The following is a 25,208-nucleotide window of genomic DNA, read 5'->3' as shown; positions in this document are numbered from 1 at the left end:
TCATTCCAAATAAATCTAAGAGAGCAATTGAAATTTAGGAAAAAATATCCTGCCTAGAAGGAAAACGCCACTCAGCCAGTTTACCAAAATATTACAGAATTGGTTTAAATGGCTGTAAATTACATAGAATTGTAGAGTTCCTTCTTTGTCAGCTACCACCACCTATTCCACACCCTATTTTTGCATACTAGTTGAGGAACTGCCTCTTTCACATGGTTCCATGTGAAGGAAGTGCTACAGGAAAGGGGGTGGGGAACTTTGATTCAAATGCCGTCCTCAGGGTTTCAAGCTTATTTTTTCCTTCTGTATCACTATACTTAGAATAAGTATTCTCTTGTAGACAACAGACTATAATTTCTATCTCATGTGAGTATTTCTCTAATTTAGTCAGAATGACTTCTGAGATCCCCTTACATTTATATATGGAGCAGTAATGTGATCTCTTTATAGTCATTTATTCTAGCAAAAATTTGACACACGCTGTGTGCCAGCCATTGTAATTGATGCCGGTGATACAAAAGAAGAAGATACCTATTCTGCTGTTGGGAATTGCCATCATGGAACTTGCAGTTTAGAAGAGAAGTCAACTTTTAAATAAGTATTTATTTATTTATTCTAAGTATGACTACAAATAGTCATACTTAGAATAAAAATCCAGAGTGACCGCAAGTCAGTATGTATTCTGGCCCTTGTCTGCCTTTTTGGGTTCTGCTTCTACTATTTTTTCCCTTGTTCCGTTCCATCCATTCTGGTCTCTTCTTCAGATAGACCAAGAATGTATCTTGGCACTAACTGTTCTCTCACTGGGATGGCTTCTTCTTGTCAATTAGGTCTCAGCTTTAAGTGCCACCATCCTACAGTGCCTTCCCTGACCACCAAAGAGTATCTCTCCCCCTCCCACCATCTCTATCATGTCATTGTGTTTGTTTTCATCATAACATTTATCACTAGCTGCCATTTTCTTGGAGAAGAGGTGTTTATCTCCCCAGTAGAAAGTAAACTCCAGGAGATAAGGGATCTTGTCCATCTGGAACCACTGTTATCCCTGGGATCTAGAACAGTGCCAGCAGACATACTAGATACTCAAAATACGTTTGTTCAATGAATAAATGAAATAAATAAGTACAAGTGTGGTAAGTGCTACTACTTCCGTAGTAGAGGATCCTGTGGGAGCCTTTATCAGGAAATCTAACCTAGTGGTCTGGAGAAGGCTTTCCTGAATGTATTTGTCAGCATAGGGCTGGCTAAACAGTCTTGCTGAAGGAAAATTGTTTTTCTCTCATTAACAGCCTAAAGTAAATGTTCCAGGTTGAAGTGAGCATTCCTGCTGGGCAGGTTACTCTGCTCTACATGATCATTCAGGTACCCATGTTCTTTCCATCTTGCTGCTCTGCCAACCCTTGAGTGTTGTCTCAGGGCAGAAACTGGATCTCCATGGGTTCCTCCTGGTGGAAAGGGAGTGGAACACTAAAGGCTCATACGTCACTTTTTATTGGAGGGAGGGACTGGTAAAATGTTGTCTAGCCTTGTGCCTGGGATGAAGGAGAAAGTAGATTGTGGCCCAGACCAACAGCCTATGCCACATTGAAAAAGTGAGCTTTAAGTAAAGGCTAAAAGGATAAGTAGTAGTTAAAAGAAGAGAAGACAGGGTAAAATGAAGTTCAGAGAGAGAATGTTATGTATGAAGGAACTGGGGCAGGAGAAACATTTCGAATTACTAGAAAAGAGAGTGCCTGGGGGAAAGAGTCAGTGAAATGAGGCTACAAAAATAATCAGGGTCCAGATCTTATAAAGCCTGACAATCCAAATTAGAGATTTTGGACTTTATCTTAAAGTTCTTATTTTATTTTGTTATTTTATTTATTTATTTATTTTTGGCTGCATCGGGTCTTCATTGCTGCTCGCGGGCTTTCTCTAGTTGCTGTGAGCGAGGGCTACTGTTTGTTGTGGTGCACGGGCTTCTCATCACGGTGGCTTCTTGTTGTGGAGCACAGGCTCTAGGTGTGCGGGCTTCAGTAGTTGTGGCTCGTGGGCTCTAGAGCACAGGCTCAGTAGTTGTGGTGCAGGGGCTTAGTTGCTCTGTGGAATGTGGGATCTTTCTGGACCAGGGCTCGAACCGTGTCCCCTGCATTGGCAGGCGGATTCTTAACCACTGGGCCACCAGGGAAGTCCCTATCCTAAAGTTTTAAATGAGGGATAGATATGCATTTTTAAAAGCTTCAGTTGTAAGGTGAAGAATGAATTGAGAAGGGCTAGAGAGTACCATTTGGGGAAAGTTAGGCTGTTGAACTAAGTAGTGCAGGATTGTGCAGTAGGTGGGAGATATTTGGTGTTCCAGTGAGAGTTTTCTTCCCAATCTTATCTTTTTCCAGAATGTGTATTCTTATTTACCCACTTTAATGATATGAATACTCTTTATATATCAGTGTGCTGGAGAATACGTACATCTGTGTACATGTCAGCTGAGGACAAGTGCTAGAGTAAGAAATCAATATGCAGTACTGATGGTAGGTTATTTAGATCACCAATTGTTAAATGGTATCAAAAAGTCAAAGATGATTCCAAGCAAAAGCATTAGGAATTTATTATTGGTATGTCCGGGAAAAGATGGAAGTTAGTCAAGACTAAGGGCAAAACACTGATAAATGATTACCTCCATTGTCATACTCAAGTATTTCATTCATAGTTATAATATTTGAATTCTTTATGGTAAGATTATCTAACTGTAGTGCCCAGAGGATGGGGCACCCAGTAAATGTTGTTAAATAGATGTGCCCATGGCAGGGAGTGGAGAAGCTGTTAATTTGACTGTTTTTGAAAGCCTTGGAGTCTAGGAAGACTCAATTCTCTTTTTACCAACATGTACAAGTACCAGGAGCCTTTTGCCTTTTGCTCTAGTTTGGGATTAATGCAGTGGGAAAGTTTGTCATTATATTTAGATGGTTAAATCCTTGGAAAGTCAGGTTTGAAATGAAGAGACTAGTTTATTGCTAGAGTCAAGAGGGGAAACATTTTCAGGAAGTTAGCTTTTAATTTATTGGGAGCTGTTCTCATGTGAATTGAAAATAGTGTAATGTGCTTAACGGAGTGTGATACATTTAAAATTTCCCACAGATGTTAATTATATTCCATGGTTTTGTTTGGGAAGTCTCAGCCTAGGGAGAAAACTGTCTCTCACCCCCCCACCCAACCCCCTGCAAAAAAAAAGGAAAATTTTTTGGGGACATAGTATCTTTATTTCGTGTTTAGAAATGGCTGTTTTTAGCTGAATTTCAGAGTGTTATATAAATAAGAGTATAGATTTTTCTAGGCAATTTTGATTCTGTATTTTCTTCTCACCTAGTGCTTGTTGAGGTCAGGCTGAGCCTCAGCCACACTGTAAGAGCCCTGGTGGTATGACATTGACTTCAGTACCATACACCCTTGCTGGGGGGAAGGCCAGTGAAATTCTGGGTTATTTCCCTATGGGTGGACTTAAGTTTGTCTTACTGAGTAAGAATTATTATATTTATTTATATACTTAAACTTTTGGAGCAGTTTCCTAGAACTTGTGCCTTTTGCAGTACTCAGTGTGAATTTGAAGCCATCAGTATCTGTTATTTTGTTCACTGGGTGAAAGGTTGTCATTAACATTCCTCTGGTAAACAGAATACTTTTGAAAAGTGTCCAGTTATGATCATCATACTTTTAAAAACTTGGAGCTACATTTCATGAATTCTTTTCAGTATAAGCCCCCGTATTCCTATACATAGCTACAAACTGCAAATTTTGTATAGTATTCAAATTTTTTACTAAATACTTTTAGGTACATGAAGGTTGTGCTTACGTATTTTGATAGATTGTTAAAAGTAGTAACTCAACAAATATACGATGGAAAACAAATTTCAAAAATTTGCTTCCTTTTCGTTGTTCAGAAATTGGTTTGATATTATGACAAGAAATATTTTTGCGTATATTAATAGGTAAATTTTGTAAAGGCACTACTTGATTTCAGTTTTTCTCTTATTATAGTTTGGTATTATGTCAGTGATATACGTAGAATAAGATGATTTGTAAATCTGTAACCTAGGAGTTAAATTGCAATAACATTTAAAAAAAATATTTATTTATTTATTTTGGTTGCTCCAGGTCTTAGTTGTGGCTCCAGAGCTCCTTAGTTGCGGCATGTGGGCTCCTTACTTGTGGCATGTGAACTCTTAGTTGTGGCATGCATGTAGGATCTAGTTCCCTGACCAGGGATCGAACCTGGGCCCCCTGCATTGGGAGCGCTTAGTCTTATCCACTGCGCCACCAGGGAAGTCCCGCAATAACATTCTTTTAATTTATACTTTTTTTTCTCTTCAAGGTTCATATAAATTATAGAAACTCTTGTTTAAAGTAAATCCAGACAGCATTTTAGAAATTGAAGTTTGAGGGTTTGTTCTTCCTTCTAGCTATCTGGTCCAGTGCAGATAGTTTTTAGTTGCATTCAAGCACAAAGAAATGTATACTTTGTTTTTTTATGTTCTGTAACATCCCTTGTCATGTTTCCTTCCTTTATAGTTGTGTGTGTTTATTCTTTTATGACTAATAAAATTACACTGTGTGTACTAGGGTGGAGACTTCCCCCATATCTCAAGGACTGCACAGATAAAAGAGAGGGACGTCAAAAACCAAAACAAAAGAAGCATTTGAGAATCCTGTAGTTTAACATGAGTAGTAGGGAGTAGAAATGAAGTTGGTAGGCAGTGGTCAAATCACCCAGCAAATACTGAGTGTCTGTATATTGTCAGAGTCTGTGGTAGGTTCTGGTGATAAAAGCAAAAGAACAAGACAGATATGGTACCTGCTCTCATGGAACTTTTACAGTATCTGGGGATGTAACATTAAATAATGTTATAAGATAGGTACAGGGTGTTGTGGGAATGCAGTGGTGGTGATGATTGTGGGGAGTGTGTGTGTGTGTGTGTGTGTGTGTGAGAGAGAGAGAGAGAGAGAGAGAGAGAGAGAGGGAAGGAGGGAGGGAGGGAGGGAGGGAAGAAACAGTTTTCCTAGCAGAGTCTCCAACATAGAGGGCCTCCCAAGAACTGAAAGAAGGGGCAGTATGGCTGGAGTGGTGGAAGAATCGAGGTGGGGAGATTTTGGAAGACAGCAACTAGATTTGGGGGGAGCTTTTTAAGGCAAGTTGAGGATTTTGGATTTTATCCCTAAAGCAATGAAAGACCCTGGAGGCAGAAGGAGGGAGATGGTTAACAAAGAGCAGTCCTCCAATATATAATACATAGTTTAAAAGCAAAGGTCCCCTGAGTGCATTCAGGATGAGTTTGTAGGCTCCTGGCAGTTTGAACTAGAAAGGTTCCAATAAGGGTAGAGAAAAAATGGCTGATTTGAAATATGCTTAGGAAGTAGGTAAGATTTGTTATAGGTTAGATATGGGGATTAAGGGAGGGAAACAAGGGAGGGGAATGAGTCAGGATAATAATATTAAGTGAGTTTTTGGCACTAAGCACGTCATGTGTATTAAATCATTTAATTCACCATTTTATAGATGAGGAAACTGAGACTCATTGCCTCCCTGATTTTTTAGCTTGAGGTGTTAGATGCATGATGGTGTCTCATAATTGAGGTAAAAAACTGGGCGTGGGGTGGAGGCTCAGAAGTTTAATTCTGGACATCTTGAATTTGAGATGTCTCTGAGATATCCAAGTTGAAGTGTGGAGTGGTTATTTGAAAATAAGGATTTGGAGTTCAAGAGAGAAGTCTGGGTTAGAGAGGGAAATTTGTTAACTTTTTCGCAGATGACTAATGCTGGGAAGTAGTGAAAAGAGGGAACATGTGGAGCAAGAGAAGAGGGATTAGTGTGGAGCCCCGAGGCACCTGAGGGTTATGTGATTCAGAAGGAAGAAGATAAATACGAAATGGCTTGTATGCTAGGTCAAATGTTTGGACTTTATTCTGAAAATATTAGCTTTGGGATTAGTCTTTGGGCTTATTGAGCTTGAGGTGTCTGTGGGACATTCAGGGACAGAAAGGTGGTTAGTTCTTATTACTTTTCCCCATATTTTTCTAAGGATGACTTCCCGAGGTTCTTCAGAAGATCCCGTCTGGGCTTTGCCTCATCCTGATTACTTTCTCCTGGTCAGTTTATCAATGGCCCTTTTACAACGTAGTGGGCAGAGCTAGACACTGTTTTATTTGTGATCTGAGCAGAGTGGGTTGCCTTCACTTTGCTACATTCTGGACACTACTTTTTCTGTGAATATAGTTTAAGATTGAATTAGCTTTTGAGGGGAGGGGAACATTATTACATAATGTTTCTCTTGCTAACAAAGTGTTTTTCATATATGATCCTGTGAAACCTTGTATCTCTTATCCTTGTGCTTTGTGCTAGCCAGATTTTGGACCTAAGTAGGAAGTCAATATTTGTGTTAGATGTCATCAGCTAGATTTACCTTATGGTTTCTGCTCTTTGTGATCTTTTTGGACCTGTTACTTAGCAATATTGAGTATCCTGCCCAAATTTGGTTCATCTATGAATTTTATAAGCATGTCATCTATGTCTACATTTAAATAATTGATTTAAAAGCTAAGCAGGGCAGGAATGAAGACAGCTGTGGAATGAACTCTGGGGCCAAAGAGCTTGGGTTTGAATTCTAGTGCTGCCACTTAAGAACTGTGTTATTTTGGGCAAATTCTTTTAACCAGTCTGTGTCTTAGTTTCCTCATCTGTAGAATGGAAATAATGATAGTATGTTTTTCCAAAGGTTGTGGTGAGAATTAAATGAGTTGTGTGTATGAAGTGCTTAGACTACCACTTGACACATACTAAGTGATCAATCATCTAAGCTATTGTTGTTGTTGTTTTTATCTTATAAACCATCTTAGATGTTCATACTCTTTTAACAGTATGTCCTATTATTGCTGAGTCTCAAAAAAGTGATTCAGGATGTGTAATTAGACCAAAAAATTTATCCTTCTATAATAGGAAACATGTTTTGGAAAATGTATAAAATAAAACCTCAGCCAGATACACGTTTACTTGTTTTTTTCTAAACTGAAAGTTTTCTGATATACTAATTGAGGGGTTGTATGAAATTGAGGGCCTAATTCTTCCTCTTTCTTGGTGTAGGTATGGCATCACAGCTGCAGGTGTTTTCCCCCCCATCAGTGTCGTCGAGTGCCTTCTGCAGTGCAAAGAAACTGAAAATAGAGCCTTCTGGTTGGGATGTTTCTGGACAGAGCAGCAACGACAAATACTATACCCACAGCAAAACCCTCCCAGCCACACAAGGGCAAGCCAACTCTTCTCACCAGGTAGCAAATTTCAACATCCCTGCTTACGACCAGGGCCTCCTCCTCCCAGCTCCTGCAGTGGAGCATATTGTTGTAACAGCTGCTGATAGCTCTGCCAGTGCTGCTACATCAACCTTCCAAAGCAGCCAGACCCTGACTCACAGAAGCAACGTTTCTTTGCTTGAGCCATATCAAAAATGTGGATTGAAAAGAAAAAGTGAGGAAGTTGACAGCAACGGTAGCGTGCAAATCATAGAAGAACATCCCCCTCTCATGCTGCAAAACAGGACTGTGGTGGGTGCCGCTGCCACGACCACCACTGTGACCACAAAGAGTAGCAGTTCCAGTGGAGAAGGGGATTACCAGCTGGTCCAGCATGAGATCCTTTGCTCTATGACAAACAGCTATGAAGTCTTGGAGTTCTTAGGCCGGGGAACATTTGGACAGGTGGCTAAGTGCTGGAAGCGGAGCACCAAGGAAATTGTGGCTATTAAAATCTTGAAGAACCACCCCTCCTATGCCAGACAAGGACAGATTGAAGTGAGCATCCTTTCCCGCCTAAGCAGTGAAAATGCTGATGAGTATAATTTTGTCCGTTCTTATGAGTGCTTTCAGCATAAGAATCATACCTGCCTTGTGTTCGAGATGCTGGAGCAGAACTTATATGATTTTCTAAAGCAGAACAAGTTTAGCCCACTGCCACTCAAGTACATCAGACCAATCTTGCAGCAGGTGGCCACAGCCCTGATGAAGCTCAAGAGCCTTGGTCTAATTCACGCTGACCTTAAGCCTGAAAACATAATGCTGGTCGATCCAGTGCGCCAACCCTACCGAGTGAAGGTCATTGACTTTGGTTCTGCTAGTCACGTTTCCAAAGCTGTGTGCTCAACCTACTTACAGTCACGTTACTACAGGCAAGTGGCAAATGCTAAAGAGCATGTCTTCAACTAGAGATCTGTCTTTATATTTAACATATATTACAAAGGGCTACGTATAACAATGAATTTATTTACAGATTTCAACACAGAATAGGATAATATATTTTAGTATTATCCTAAATATATTTAGTATTTAATATTCCATGTGTGTGGCATTCCTATATGTAACATTATTTTATTTCTGAAATTTTAACTCTAGAAAAATTAATTCAGTCTGATTCTGAAGGTTGTTCTAGTTGAATTATAGTAGCATCTGGTTCCTTCTTTACTACCGTTATACCTAATTTTCCCATTTTAAAGTATCTTTAAATATATAAGATGTTTACTTATATGTGATGAATTTGGGCATATGCTGCTATTTTTCCCAGGTTCCTCTCTTGGCAGGTAAGATGCCTTGGGAATAATTCCAAGTTTAACTCTAGCAACGTTTTATTATTTTACATTTTCTTTCTTGCATAATAGAGAGAATTGGATTAGATGATTGCTAAGGTCTCTTCTCGTTTTAATATTCTCCATAGTCCTTTGAACTTATTTGCATATGAACTTATTTGGTTCCATAGTCCTTTGAACTTATTTGCATATGAACTTATTTGGTTATCCTAAAATGGCCTTGACCCAAACACCTTATACTTTAGTGATTTATATTTCCATACTGATACTTCTAATAAAGCTACCTTTTCAATATATAATAATTATTGGGACAGAACTTAAATGCTGGTATATAGAATTTTGTCTGTACTGTAATCAAGGAGCATTACTGAAAGAGAGAAGACGGAAAAGTCTTGAAATGAGCTTTTATTTCTCAGTACATCATTTATCTGTCTAGTTATTAATTTTAAAGAATCTGATATTTATTTTAATGGTCATGCATTAAACACAGATTGTACACTCACCCAATCACGAAGTGAAACAATAAAAAAAGATAACCCACAAAATAAGTTTTATCAAGAGATATGTCCAACATGCCAAATGCCTATAATAAATTTTGAGGAAATAGAAATTCTGAACTGAGAATTTTATATTATGTGTGAAAATAATGTAAGGACATTTTAACCTGTATAGGGACTCAGAAAATATGCCATCTACATATTTTTGTTTTTCTAATTGTGATAAAACCTACCTAACATGAAGTTTACCATTAACATGTACCATTCAGTGTTGTGAAGTATCTTCATAGTGTTGTATAGCCTTCACCACTATTTCCAAATGTTTTTTATCACCCAAAACAGAAACTCTGTAACCATTAAGCAGTAACTACTCCACCCTCCTACCCCCTACCCCTGTTACCTCTATTTGACTTTCTGTCTCTATGAAATTGCCTATTCTAGATATTGCATATAAGTGGAATCATACAATAGTTCTCCTTTGGGGTCTGACTTACTTCACTTAGCATAATGTTTTCAAGGTTAATCTCTGAAATTCTGTAGCATGTATCAGAATTTCATTCCTTTTCAGGACTGAATAATATTCTATTGCATGTATATACCACATTTTATTTATCTATTCATCTGTTGATGGGCACTTGGGTTGTTTCCACATTTTTGGCTATTGTGAATAATGATGTAATATGAACATTGGCATTCAAGTGTTTGAGTCCCTGTTTTCAATTCTTTTGGGTATAAAACTAGAAGTAGAGTTGCTGGGTCATATGGTAATTCTTTAACTTTTTGAGGAACCACCAAACGGTTTTTCTCAGCCATTGCATGATCTTATATTCCCACCAGCAATACATGAGGATTCCAGTTTCTCCATATCCTCACCAATACACCAGCACTTGTTATTTTCTTTCTCTCTCTTTCTCTCTCTCTTTTTTTTTTTTTGTTTTTTGTTTTGGATAATAGCCATCCTTATGTATGTGAAATAACATCTCATATAGTTTTGATTTGCATTTCCCTAATGTTTAGTGATGGTGAGCATCATTTCATGTGCTTATTGGCCATCTGTATGTCTTCTCTGGAGAAATGTCTTAAGTCCTTTGTCCATCTTTGAATTGGATTGTTTTTTGTTGTTGCTGAGTTGTAGGAGTTCTTTATATATTCTGAGTATTAATCCCTGGTCAGATATATGATTTGCAGATATTTTCTCCCATTCCATGGGGTTGCCTTTTCACTATATTGATAGTGTTGTTAGCACAAAAGTTTTAAATTTTGATGAAGTTCTATTTGTCTTTTTTGTTGTTGCTTATACTTTTGGTATATTCAAGAAATCGTTGTCAAACAACTGTCATGAAGCTTTTCCCCATGTTTTCTTCAAATAGCTTTAGCTCTTATATTTAGGTTTTTGATCCATTTTGAATTAATTTTTGTATGGTATAAAGTATGGGTCCAATTTCATTCTTTTGCATGTGGATATTCAGTTTTCCCAGCACCATTTGCTGAAAAGACTGTCCTTTCTCCATTGAATGGTCTTGACACTCTTGTCAGAATCCTTTGGCCATATATATGAGGGTTCATTTCTGGGCTCTCCCTTCTGTTCCATTGTTCTAAATGTCTGTCTTTATGCCAGTACCATGCTTTTTTGATTACTGTAGCTTTGTAATAAGTTTTGAAATCAGGAAGTGTGAGACCTCTAGTTTTATTTTCTTTCAAGATTGTTTTGGCTGTTTTGGAGTCTCCTGAAATTCTATATGAGTTTTAGGATGGACTTTTCTATTTCTGAAAAAAACATCATTGGTGTTTATAGCGATTGCACTGAGTCTGTAAATCACTTTGTGCAGTATTGACGTCTTAACAACATTGTCTTCCAATCCACCCTAATCTGTTTTTATCTATTCTTTTTATAGTTTTCTAAAACTCTATCACAGTAATACTTGATGATGAGCCTAAGGCAAGTGGAATAGCAGCTCAGGCATTCCTTCTTTATATAAATTTTATCCACAGTGGTCCTGTGCATGTTGCATTGTTGCTTTATTAGAGTCCATTAAATCCTCACCTTCTTGTCTTTCAGAAAACCTCTCTGAAATCCTTTTGACCATTGAAGCATTCTGGCTCCAGAGCCAGCCTTCTTCTTACCCTCCTTTTTACATTGCATTGTTTACATTGCTTCATCTTGCTGATAACATGCCAAAGTACTATCAGTTGACGTAAATTTTTGCCACCATGCTGTCTCTGTTGGCCGTGGGCACAGCTAAATGATTCAAGCAGTTAAAATAAAGTACTTTATTTCCTAGCCCACTGTAAATGTAAATGTAGACTAATTCCAAGAAAAGTTGCTGTCTTTGGGGCTTGAGTTTTAGGCACAAAGGTTTGTCATGCTTATAAGCTCAATGCTTTTCCATTCTGAACAGGCTAGCTGGCCTTAAAGCTGAGATCACTTTGTTATGTACGGAAGGACAAGATCTAGATAAGGAAAACATATTTTCAGTTTATCCTAGACAAACAAACAATCCAGTTTCATCTGACACTGAAACCACAGTTAACACCTAAGCCACAGATGTAGGAAGTTAGACTTTATGTAACATCTCTTATTTGGTTTGATGCCTCTGAGATGGGTGGGAAGAAACAAGAGTGTTCATGAAGATGAGCAGAGAATGATTTGTGCTGTTAAGTGATTCCAACCTTAGCTTGCTCTGGGTTCCAGTGAAATAGAGCTTTATGACTTAGGTGGAAGTTTTCAATTTAAAGGAGTTTGAAGTTGGGAAATCAAAACGCAAGCGTTGCTATTTCTACCTCCTGGTTATAGCAGTGAGAGCCTGTTTAGTATTTGTTCTCAAAGGATGGGATGTATCTTCAAAGAGGAGAGTCACCATGTCCAAAGTACAATTAATGCCATTTTCCTACTAAAGGGAAGACTGCTAGTTTTGTTTTCCTTTTTCCTGTGCTTTAATACGTAATCTTTTTTACTGCCCAGTTGTTAGGATGTCAGAGCTGGAAAGGGACCTAAAAGAGTAATTAACTTATTATATAGATGAAGTAGAACAAGAATTTCAGTGTATAGTTTATATTGAGGGATTGAGAAATATTGGAGGCCAAGGGGAAAGATGATATAGTAATGAACATATTATCAAGAATTTTGATCTGAATTCAGAGGTTAAAACATTCAGTCTTTAGAGGTGAACCTGCTCTAAATGATGTTCAGTAAAAGAAGATAACTTAAGTCTTTTTGCTTTCTGGAGTTTACATAAGTCTAACATTTTTACGCTCTAATGAAAGTGAAAAGTCCTCAATAGACTGAGCAGCCTTATTTTATTTTACTTTATTTTTACTGCTTTCCTTGTTTTTCTTTTGATACTTATCTTTTTGCATGGTAGATGTGGTAGAGTTAACTGTTTTGAGTGAGCTTTTACTTGAAATACTTAGCTGCTTTTGTTACTCCAGAAGCAGAGCAAGACCAAATGGAAAAACTGATTCCAGTCAGTCTTCAGGGTTTTTTTGTTTAGTGGGCTTGGGAGATGGAATTAGTGTTTTTCTTAATTTCCCTTAAACTTTAAGCCTTAGAAGCCTAACAGTTATCACATCTTATGGCTACCTTTTTAAAGAAGTAAGTTATTGGGTGGCCTGGCCCCTCCCTGTGACCTGCCTTTTGGATTTTAAAATGTCTTCCTGGTATAGTAGGAATGGCAAAATCAATCTGCTGCTCTTCAGTTGATGTTTAGGAATGTTCTAAGCCCAGTTTTTATTTTGGCACAAAGCCATTTGCATTCTCCCTGCCAGCTATTTTTGGCACTGTCATGAACTTAGAAATTAATGAGTCTGCTCAGTGAAAGTAAAAATTGTGTTCCTTTTCAATTTTAGAAAGGCTTTTATGTTTCTGGGTACTCTTACCCTCTAGTTTATTAAAGCTATCAAACATGCCACAGTGGTTGTATTTAATTGAACTCTGAAATTCCATCAGTAATATGGGGCTCTAGCCACCTGCAATAGGAATATCACTTTTTTGTTTTCTTTGGCTAACAGAACCACAGTTCACATCAAATAGCCCCAAAACTGATGATATTAGTGGTTCCACCCTTAGCTGTCAAATAGTGTAAGTCCCAGCAGGCCTGGATCTTCTGCTGTTTCTATGCAAGGATCAGGAAAGTTTTTAGACCCTTTGGAGTCCTCTAATTTACCATTTTCTAGGGGCTACTTAGAAAATTACTCTGGGAGGATATTCTTATTTAGGGAAATATCTTTATACCCTCCCCACTCAGTCTTTGTCTGCCCCCCTCCCCCATACACACAACACAACAAGCACATACTACTTAAGAATAAAATTTGGAAAACCTAGGCACTTCATGAGGAGACATGGCCAATGGTTCCTAATGGAGAGATCTGCTTTTCCATTTAGCTCCTGATTAATGAGGGATCTGGATCTGGAGTGTCCTTACAGATTCAAATTCTGTGACTTGTGAGAAGGAAAGGAAATTATTTGGAGATGATAAAGTGTTTCAGAGCTCAGACCTTGGATCCAGACTGCCTGGGCTCCAGCCTTGGGCAAGTTACTTAACCTGCCAGTGCCCAGTTTCTACATCTGTAAAATGGAAATAATACTTTCTTACATAGAATCTAAGGTGCCATTGATTATAAGATGAAATATAATATTATTTATGTACCAATAAGAAAGTAAAGGCACTGCCATTAAACTAAAATATATCATCATTTGCAGGAATCTTCTTAATTTCAGAGATGTTAAAATGTGAAAAATGTGTACCTTATAATTGATGACTTAACAGTGATAAGATCTACTTTCATAGGATTGTTGTAAGAATTAAGTGAACCCCACATTTTAAAGAACTTAGTGCGTGGCACATACTAAGTACTATATAAATGTCATCTATTGTTATTAATATAACCTATTATTATCATCCCCCTTTTGAATCCATTTATCTCTTAATTTTAGTTACAATTTGAAAAATACCATGTATACCACCATGCCAAATAGATGAGTATAGATGGGTATGTATTTAACTTTTACTTATTTAGAGACAGTATAATGTACTCAACTTCAGAGCTAGGCTACCAGGATTCAAATTCTAGCTCTGCCACTTAACTGTGTGATTTGGGGCAAATTACTTAATCTCTTTGCCTCTGTTTCCTCCTCTATAAGTATAACATAGAGGGGATAATAATTTTGCCTTGGATATATTCATATAGAGAGAGCTCTTAGTTTATGGTATTACCATAGTTTTCTCTTTAAGGTTTCGTAGGGTTGGGTTTCTCACATGGAGCGTTAGTGGAAACGAATATTTCTGAAGGCACACAGAGAGTTCAAAGTTTTAAAAGAATGATGGTATAATAATAATAGTCATTGTTTTATCTAACACTTACATAATGCTAACCATGTGCCAGGCGCTGGTCAAGAGCTTTAATATTTGAACGACATCATTATCATCATTATTTTTTACTTATTTATTTTAACCTTACCACAACCTGATGTAGTAAGAGGTACTCATCTCCATTTTATGAATGAGGAACCTGAGGCTTATAGTGGGAATCAGCCGCATAGCACAGGGAGATCAGCTCAGTGCTTTGTGACCACCTAGAGGGGTGGGATAGGGAGGGCGGGAGGGAGATGCAAGAGGGAGGAGATATGGGGATATATGTATATGTATAGCTGATTCACTTTGTTATACAGCAGAAACTAGCACACCATTGTAAAGCAGTTATACTCCAATAAAGTTGTTAAAAAAAAAAAAAACCTGAGGCGCAGAAAGATTAATTGCCTACAGCTGTTAAATAATGGAATTAGGGGCTTCCCTGGTGGCGCAGTGGTTGAGAGTCCGCCTGCCAATGCAGGGCACACGGGTTCGTGCCCCAGTCCGGGAAGATCCCACATGCTGCGGAGCGGCTGGGCCCGTGAGCCATGGCCACTGAGCCTGCGCGTCCGGAGCCTGTGCTCCGCAACGGGAGAGGCCACAACAGTGAGAGGCCCGCGTACCGCAAAAAAAAAAAAAAAAAAAAAAAAATGGAATTAGGATTTGAACCACTGTGTCTCTACAGAAGGCATTTCTGTCATAAAGGGGTATTTATTGATCAGGCCATTTAATTGATTTTTCTGTAATTAAAAAGTTTCTAAGAATAAAAAGAATAAGTCCATAATCCCTTATCTGTAATTTCTAAATTCAGAAAGCTTTCAAAGCTAAAAATCTTTTTCTAAGTTTGGTATAAACTTATTTTTTGGCAAGACCTGTCTTGAATCAATGTAAGGCTGTTTAAAGTATTTGTCTGGTTTAGTGTGATTGCTCATATGTTTTGTTGCAGAAATATTAATGTGTTTGATTATGGGATGCTTCCCTAAACTCCATTGGGATTATTATGACGTATGTAGTTTATGCATGGGTAGTACCTTTCTGAAATTCAAAAAGCTCTGAATTTCAAAACACATCTGGGGCCAAGAGTTTCGAATTATGGATTTTATACCAAAGATTGTTTTCATTTTCATCAAATCAATGTACCTTTACCTGATACTAAAACAAGACTTAATCAACATAGTTAGTTTCCCAAAATAAATCAACATAGTTAGTTTCCCAAAATAATGTGTAATTTTTTTAATTTGCTATTTTTGTTTTTGCTAGAGCCCCTGAAATTATTCTTGGATTACCATTTTGTGAAGCTATTGATATGTGGTCATTGGGCTGTGTGATAGCTGAGCTGTTCCTGGGGTGGCCTCTTTATCCTGGTGCTTCAGAATATGATCAGGTAAGAGTGTTTATTTGGATGGCAATAGAAAGCAAGTAGTTACTGATGAAAGATTCTAGAGGAATAGAAGTACTAGTGAAGTATTTATTTAGGTTGTAGGGAAAGAATAGTCCAATTAAAAATAATTTTTTAAAGAATAGAATTTTCTCTGCCTGCTTCTTAGTCTGAAGTTATATTTGCAATTCTAAACTTTAAAAAGGATTTTATTTTATATTACTTTAGGTTGCTACTTTTCCAGGTCTGTAATGATTTATTAGAGACTTAACTTGTCAGCCAATGTGTCTTGTGAATTAGGATATGAAAGTAGAGTAAGGATGTGAAGTTGGAATTTTAAGAGCAAACTTTGGCTCATTCAGTGCTATTTATTCCTTTTTATACATGACACACACTGAAGTAATTACTCTCTGCATACTGAAACACATTGGACCCTAGAAGTTGTGATGTGTATTAGGTCTCTGTAACATAGGATTTAGGAGGGAAATCTTATGAGTTGAAAAGTATTGTAACAAATTATCTATGTTTCAAAACAGACAAGCTTCAGAAGATATGCTACAACTTCCTAAGAAACTGGTCCTAAGGAAAAAAGTTTTGCCATGGAAGTAAATTGTGAATTCTCATTTTTTGTTCTTTAAAAAAAATGGTTCTATGGTTATTTCGAACCATTAAAAGAGAAAAGAGCAAAATAGTGTTTTTCCCTATTCAACCTGGCATTTTGACTCCTCAGTCCATTTTCCAGTAGATGTAACATTTACCAACTTCCAAAAATTTGACTCTTTGGATTTGTCTCTGAGTGAGACATAAAAAATGAGTTGTTCATATGATAAGTAACCAGTTACATTGAGCTTTGTAATTTTTCAGTCTTTCATCCACCTTGTGAGACGTGAACCACCTTCCTTATTTTAACAACAACAACAAAGAAATGTGAGGGAGATTAAATGATGCAAACCCACAGTTACTTGAACCAGTCCATTGATTCTCCTCTTTCGGTTTTAGACTCTTGAGAATCTGATGAAGCTATGGATCTTCTCAGAAAAATATGCTCACAATGTTTTATATACAAAGTTAGGGAATTTGTGGGCCCCCCGATTAAGAAACCTTGCTCCGAGCAATTATAGCCTCTAAAGTGCCATTCCTAGGCCAAATGTTTTGTGGCATCTCTTCAACTTTAGTAAACAGATCGCATTGTAAATATTCCTAGGAAGTGGAACCAAATAAAATTAGATTTAGAAGCTAAGGTACAATGGGGGGTTACCTTGTAAAGAAATGATATAGTAGTTTTGAGAATTTTTGCCTGGTGCACAGATGTGAAAATGGGTTGTAGGAGAAAGTTGTTTTTTTCCCATGCTTAATAATGAATAAATAGGGTGTTACTGTTGTAGAGCAGGATTGGGAGTACTTTATCTTGATGCATCTTTGCTTATACAGAAAGGCTCCTGTGGCAGGATCCTTGTTCTTACAGCTGAGTTTTTTTAAAAACAACTTTATTGAGATATAATTCACATGCCGTATAATTCAGCCGTTTAAAGTGTGCAACTCAGTGGTCTTTAGTATGTTCACAGGGTTGTGAACCATAGCCACAATCAGTTTAGAACATTTTCATGACTCTAAAACGAAACCCAGTACTTACTAGCAGTCAGTACCCATTCTTCCCTAACCACCCAACCACCACGCTGGGAGCCAGTAATCTACTTTCTGTCTGTATAGATTTGCCTATTCTAGCATAGCATATTCATCACATACAATGTGTGGTCTTTTATGCTGGGCTTCTTTTACTTAGCATGATGTTTTTCATCCATGCTGTTGCCTGTATCAGAACTTCATTACTTTTTATGGCTGATCAGTGTTTCATTGTGTGTATGTCTATGTGTGTGTGTGTGTGTGTGTGTGTGTGTGTGTGTGTGTGTGTGTATGTATATATATGCCACGTTTTTTTATGTGCTCATCTGTTGATGGAAACTTGGGGTGTTACCACCTTTTGGCTGTTGTGAATAATGGTGCTATGAATATTGGTGTACCAGGGTTTAAGTCCCTGTTTTCTGTTTCTTTGGGTATAGAGCTAGAAGTAGAATCGCTGAGTGTCTTGCTAATTCTATGAGTGTCTGAGAAAGTATATGAATAGATTATAGTTGAAAACTTCCCTAACATGGGAAAGGAAATAGTCAAGCAGGTGCAGGAAGCACAGAGAGTCCCATACAGGATAAATCCAAGGAGAAACACGCCAAGACACATATTAATCAAACTGTCAAAAATTAAACACAAAGAAAAAACGTTAAAAGCAGCAAGGGAGGGCTTCCCTGGTGGCACAGTGGTTGAGAGTCCGCCTGCCGATGCAGGGGACATGGGTTCGTGCCCCAGTCCGGGAAGATCCCACATGCCGCGGAGCGGCTAGGCCCGTGAGCCATGGCTGCTGAGCCTGCGTGTCCGGAGCCTGTGCTCTGCAACGGGAGAGGCCACAACAGTGAGAGGCCCGTGTACCGCAAAAAAAACCCAAAAAACCAAAAAAAAACAAAAAAACAATGACAATAATACTTTCTGTTTGTGTAAAGGTGGGGCCTTTGTTGTTGCTTTATTTTAAGCTATGTGAAAAGCAGTATCTGTATGATAGTTCCCATTCTACTTTCACAGTTTAACTCTTTTCATTCTATAATATTAAACATTTTTAATGTTTTAATATTGTAAGTGCATTATTGTAGAGAAATTAGAAAAGATGCAGTAAGCCAAGAGACAAAAATTTCAACCTTTAGTGGTTCTATCCCTCAAAGGTAACCTGTTAACATTTTGGTATATTTTGTATGTATTTATATATTTAATTTGTTAATTTTCTTTATGTATTTATTGACTACTGTCATAGGTACTCTGGTTACTGGGGATACAGTGCTGAATAAAACATTGTCCTTGCCCTCATGGAGGCTATAGTTTGGTGGTGGGAAATAGACATTAAGTAAATAATCACACAAATAATAATATAGTACAATTGAGATAAATTCTATGAAGGGAAATGTAGTTTTGCAGTTTGTGTGTGTGTGTGAGAGAGAGTGTGTGAGAGAGAGAGAGAGAGAGCGGACATGCGCGCACACACGTGCATATGCACGTATGGACATGCATGTATCTCCTGACCATGTATATCCTAATGCCTCTTGATTATACTCATTTTTTCCTATTGCTATTACCCTCGTCCAGGCTGTCTTCATCACTTACATGGGCTACTAGACAACCTCCCTTTTATCTACTCTGGCCTCCCTCTAGTCTTTTTTCCAGAGTGATTTTTTTTTCAGAACACAAATTTGATCGTGCCACTCCCCTGCTCTTTAATGGTTTCCCATGATTTAGAATTAAGGGCTAAATCCTTAATATGGCCTCTGAGCCTCTACCTGGGTTGTTCTCCTCTTCCTCTCTTCCTTTCAAGATTTGATCTTATACCATTTCTTCTTGCTTTTCTTGCACTAGCCCCACTGGCATCATTTCAGCACTGGTTAAGAATGTTTCCTTCTAGCACAGGCCCTCACACATACTGTTCTCTTAGTCTGGAATGCTTCTCCACCACCCATTCATTTCGTTTAGTCAGTCCCTACTCATTTATTAGCTAACGTGTCACTTCTTCAAGGATGTTTTCCTCACCAGTCCCCAGTCTAGGTCAGGTTCCTTTGTTATGTATTTTTATAGAAGCCTGTTTATTTTCTTCAGGATGCCAATTCAGTTTGAATTATGCATTCAGTGTCTGTTTCCCTCACTTGACTGCAAAGTCTATGAGAGCAAGAACCATGTCTATTTTAACAATCACCACTGCCTGGCTCAATAAGTACTTACTGAAAGAATGAATATGTGCTACATATAGTTATGTTTCATATATAAACTTATGGACATAGAGGAATACATATACTGTGTTTCATCAAATCTAAGACACCGTTGATTGAGAGATGAACTACTTTTCTGTACCTCTAAGAAAGAATGCTTCCAATTAAACCATGATTTATCATGGCTATCAGTTCTAAGACGTATCCTAATTTCAAAGATGTTAATGTGAAAAAATGTGCCTCTTAGAATCAGTGAAGTGTATTTTTTTTTAAGTGAGGTCATATTTAATTTGTAATCTGCTTTTTCAGTTAGTATATTATGAAATATCTTTCTTTACAATGTCGATAAATATACTTTTACCCTATCATTTAAAATGTCTGCATAGTATTTCATTGTACAGATTTTATCCTGGATTTTAAATTCCCTTTTTGTATGGAAAAGAAGTTCACATTTAAAATGTTCTCATCCACATTAATTTTTTTTTTTTTCTATTTTGCCAATGCTGTATTTTGGCTTCCAGTTAGGTACCTCTCACAGATTCAGAGTAATATCCTGCTGTTTTCTAAAATTGTCTTGTGACGGCCGGCCAGATTTGGCCTGTAGGCCATAGTTTTCTGACCTTTGCTTTACACTCTTAAAAAATTGTTGAGGACCCCAAAGAGCCCTGTTTATATAGCTTATATCTATTAATATATATTGCATTAGAAATTAAAACTGAAATTTTTGGGGAGGAGAAGTGAGAAGTAAGATTTCCTTGCTTAAAAGTTTCTTTCTAATTTCGTCATTAAATATAGCCATTCTTACGTGAAGGGGGGGATGGTTAAAAAAATTACCTCTTGTTTTACTTTCAGTAGGTCAGGAAAGAAGCAGATGGCTTTTTTGGATAGGGAGAATTGTAAAAGCAAACAGAAATGTGAACAGTAAAACTGGGAAACTTTTATTTTTATTTTTAAAAATATTTATTTGGTTGTACTGGGTCTTAGCTGCGGGAGGTGGGCTCCTTAGTTGTGGCACGTGGGCTCCTTAGTTGCAGCAGGCGGGCTCCTTAGTTGTGGCACACAGGCTCCTTAGTTGCGGGAGGTGGGCTCCTTAGTTGTGGTATGCAAACTCTGAGTTGTGGCATGCATGTTGGATCTAGTTCCCTGACCAGGGGTCAAACCTGGGCCCCCTGCATTGGGAGCGCAGAGTATTATCCACTGTGCCACCAGGGAAGTCCCAAAACTGGGAAACTTTTAAAACATAAGAATATACAGGCACATGTCTCATTAGCCATCAGAGCAATGACATCATCACACATCACCTCTGGAAATCTCTATACCCATGAGAAAGAAATGAAAAAGGCAAATAACTTCTTAGTATTATTATGAAAATAGTTTATATTTCATAGACTCCCTAAAAGGATCTTGGGGACCCCTCAGTGTTCCCCAGACCGCACTTTGAGAACTGCTGGTCTAGTTCAAAGTAGGTGTTCAATAAATATTGAATGGGGACTTCCCTGGTGGCACAGTGGTTAAGAATCGCCTGCCAATACAGGGGACACGGGTTCGATCCCTGGTCCGGGAAGGTCCCACATTTCTCTAGGCCACGGAGAAAGTAAGCCCGCGAGCCACAACTACTGAGCCTGCGTGCTACGGCTAGTGAAGTCTGTGCGCCTAGAGCCTGTGCTCCACAACAAGAGAAACCACCGCAATGAGAAGCCCGTGCACTGCAGCAAAGAGTAGCCCCTGCTCGCCACAACTAGAGAAAGCCCATGCACGGCAATGAAGACCTAATGCAACTAAAAATAAAAATTGAATGAATGAACATAGTACCTGCCCTTTATTGATGTGGGGATAGAGAAACTAAATTGTTTAATTTTATGGTATGAGCAATTTAGAGTGGGGACAATTGACAAGAGCTAGAGTAGCCAAGGAAGGAAGAGGTTTATGGAAAGTTTTTCCTAATCTCTTAAATTTGATAATGTATGAACAAACAAACAAAACCTTGGTAATCCATGAAATAGTTTGTTGGAAACTATTCTGTTCTGTCCTAGAAATTTCTTAAAGTTTTTTGAGCTCTGTATCAGAAATCTACAAAGAAAAAGGTCACACAGAAAATTTTCAAAACTGAGTTTTCCTTGTAAATAACAGGTATAGTAACAAGGAAGTTACTGAATAAATATTTGGGAATTATCTGTGAATGGGTTAGCATATATATCTACAGATAAATTTCATTTGTATTGATCAAATAGTTAATTTCTTTGCAGTACCTTTCTTTTTTTTTTGACTAGAGCTAATATTTATAATGTTTTAGTGTAAAAGTTTTTAGTAATTTACCTTTTCACTCCAAATCTATGTTTTGATGGTTTTGACATTTCAGATTCGTTACATTTCACAAACACAAGGCCTGCCAGCTGAATATCTTCTCAGTGCCGGAACAAAAACAACCAGGTTTTTCAACAGAGATCCTAATTTGGGGTACCCACTGTGGAGGCTTAAGGTCTGACTCCCTTGCTATACTATACTATTCATTCCTGTACTCCTTAATTCCAATTTGAATTCAAAGTTTAGTTATTAAATTCTTGAGGTGGAGGGGGGCAAAAGGGGGGACAGTGGGAATTTTCGTTTGCAGGAGCAAATACTTTGAGAAATTATATCATTGTACCCGTATGGCCTTATCCTTAGTTAAAAAAACAAAACATTAAATGCCAGTTCAGTTGGCTGAGGTTATTTTATATATTTGAATCAGCAGCTAAGAAGGGGGTATGGAGAGTAGTGCTTATCATTAAGTGATAGGAAGAACTAGAGTAATTTAGTAGTGGCTGTTTTTTAGAGAATTCTCAATAAATATGACAAAACAACACAATTTTATAACTGCTCATATTAAGACCTTACATATTTTCTTAAAACAAATAGATGTCTGAGTAATTTGATTAACCCAGTGACTCTGTCTCTGAGCCTATTGAATAGTTAGTATTTGAAATATTGTTTCATTTGAAAGTAGCTTTTAGAGAAAAATGGTAATGTCTCTTCTTAACTGACATTCTTCAGGAACTGTGCTACATCATTGCTTGCACATTTATTTTAGCATTGTTGAAAGGGTGGCCAGGTATCAAGGTCCCATCTCTCTACCAGAAGATTTTCTTGTTGTAAATTACTTTCACGTTTGTGATCTCTGGTTGGCAAGGTGACAACACTTGTATCTCTGTATTCTGACTTTAATTTAGAATAAGAGGTGAAAACATACAGATGGAATTTTTAAAAAATCTGTATTTTGTAGACACCTGAAGAACATGAATTGGAGACTGGGATCAAATCAAAAGAAGCTCGAAAGTACATTTTTAATTGTTTAGATGATATGGCTCAGGTAAGTATGGAAAGTTTCAGAAAGCCAGACATTCATGTATCTCTTTAATCAGAGATACACTTCCATTGGTTATACTAAAGATAGATTCAATTTGTTATCGTCTAATATATGTTTTCATTTTTTACATAAATACATTAATATTCTTCCACATATTAAAAGAATGTTTGAATCCTAGCAAAGGATATTTTTAGAATTATATATTTCTCCTTTGCTTTTGCTTAACTAGTCTTTTGCATGTCAGTATTTTGAAATATTATTTACGAAGTTTCCTTTCTTGTCCATTTTTTCTACTAAATAAACACTTACATAAGAGCTAACATTTATTTAGTGCTTTTGTTCCAAACTCTGTTTAAACACATACTATGTCATTTAATCTTTTCAGCAATAGAAACTATATTTAAGTAATAACAATCAATTTTTCTTAACTTCTTTGATTTGGATTTTGAATGAAAAGAGCTTATTCAGCTTTATTCTACCAACAAACTGTACCAAATTGAAGATTTTAATTAGTATAAGAAGAGCTTCCATTTGTGAAAAAATTTCCTCAGGTTTTTCTCTTGAGCTATATATATACACACACACACACACAAACATACACACATATATATTATACATATGAATATTATATATATAAATATGTATACATAGTGCACATGTTAAATGTCAGCATTAAAGGCTGAGTGATGAAGTATAATATTTCTGAATTTTCCTTGTAAGGTGAACATGTCCACAGACTTAGAGGGAACAGATATGTTGGCAGAGAAGGCAGATCGAAGAGAATACATAGATCTGTTAAAAAAAATGCTAACAATTGATGCGGATAAGAGAATTACTCCTCTGAAAACTCTTAACCATCAGTTTGTGACAATGACTCACCTTCTGGATTTTCCACATAGCAATCAGTGAGTATAGTATGGTCTGGGGCATTTTGCCATGATGTGGTTTTCTGTTGAGTTACCATCTTACAGCTAAATGGAAGTATCACAAGAGTAGTGGCTTTGATACTTGCATATTTGGCTTACTGATGCTTTTCCTTCTCATTGAAAAATCATGAAATTAAAAATTAGATGTGTAAAAAAAAATTAGATGTGTATTTTTCCTTTTTATGGTTATAAAAACTCTTGGTTCATTTTCTCTGAAAGTACTCAGGGGTAAAAAACCATTAATCTGTATTTATCTTGAGTTACTTGCTATCTGTTTAAATCTCGGCATTTATTTCATTGAATTTTTAATCTCTTTTTTCAGTGTTAAGTCTTGTTTTCAGAACATGGAGATCTGCAAACGGAGGGTTCACATGTATGATACAGTGAGTCAGATCAAGAGTCCCTTCACCACGCATGTTGCCCCAAATACAAGCACAAATCTAACCATGAGCTTCAGCAACCAACTCAATACAGTGCACAATCAGGTATTCAGTAAATGATTTTGGGAACTCAGACCTAAGTGGGATAAAAACTAGTAAGAGTACAGGGTGAGGTAGAGAAACCAGTCTTTGCTTTGGTGGTCTTGTAGCTTCGTAAGAATTTTCAGACTGATAATACCTACACATCATGTGCTGACAAAAATTAAAAACAAAGGCCTAATCCATGCCCTCATAGTCTTAGCATAGCCAAATAAGTGGAACCTGGCTTCTATACTACTTACTGCTGTTGATTGTACTGACTTCAGCCAAATGACTCTCTTTTTGTTAGATAGCTCTCATTACATGTATCGAAAGGTGTTCCCAATCATTTTTTTCTATGCTGTATATTAGGTCCTCAGAACTTACTCATCTGATAACTGGAAGTTGTACTCTTTGACCACCTCTCCAGCCATCTCCTACCCTGCCCCACCAACTACTGATCTACTCTTTGTTTCTATGAATTCCAATAATTAACTTTAAGAGTGGTTTTGCATTTGTTTGCCAAACAGTGATATTTACGTTGAAGTTTGTTTCTGAAGATGTAAGTTTCCTAATTTCTTAGCTAGGTCTACTTTCTAAATGGAAGATCATATGAGATTTGGTGGGATCTCACATCCAGTAACTTTTTGCAAAGAAAGAAGAAGTAGGGGTTTATTTATATAGCCTCAACCAGAGCAGGACTGTTTTTTTTATTCTTTGTTTTCTTTTTCAGCTTTATAATCTACCTTAAATTTAACAGATAGGAAGAATTTCTTAAGCAGAGAGTTATTTCAAAGACAGTTAACATTACATTTTAAAACTTCATTGTTAGTTTTTCTGGATAGAATCTATGTATGT

At 37.2% G+C, this 25,208-nt stretch overlaps 1 protein-coding gene across 3 annotated transcripts in view; it reads left to right on the top strand.

Annotated features, from left to right (window-relative positions):
- HIPK1 (homeodomain interacting protein kinase 1) overlaps window positions 1–25,208 on the top strand; it is a 47,306-nt gene that overhangs the window by 3,035 nt on the left and 19,063 nt on the right. For all 3 annotated transcript variants that reach the window (XM_029228479.1, XM_029228478.1, XM_029228477.1), the window contains exons 2-7: window positions 7,109–8,186; window positions 15,706–15,829; window positions 21,983–22,102; window positions 22,883–22,969; window positions 23,687–23,871; window positions 24,215–24,377. In XM_029228479.1, coding sequence (XP_029084312.1) covers window positions 7,111–8,186; window positions 15,706–15,829; window positions 21,983–22,102; window positions 22,883–22,969; window positions 23,687–23,871; window positions 24,215–24,377 — 1,755 coding nt within the window. In that variant the 5' untranslated portion in view covers window positions 7,109–7,110. The remainder of the gene's footprint in view (window positions 1–7,108; window positions 8,187–15,705; window positions 15,830–21,982; window positions 22,103–22,882; window positions 22,970–23,686; window positions 23,872–24,214; window positions 24,378–25,208) is intronic.

The sequence above is a fragment of the Monodon monoceros genome, unplaced genomic scaffold (assembly GCF_005190385.1).
Source record: "Monodon monoceros isolate NGI ecotype Baffin Bay Population unplaced genomic scaffold, NGI_Narwhal_1 Super_Scaffold_18, whole genome shotgun sequence".
Lineage (NCBI taxonomy): Eukaryota > Metazoa > Chordata > Mammalia > Artiodactyla > Monodontidae > Monodon > Monodon monoceros.
This window is presented reverse-complemented; position numbering and strand designations above follow the sequence as displayed.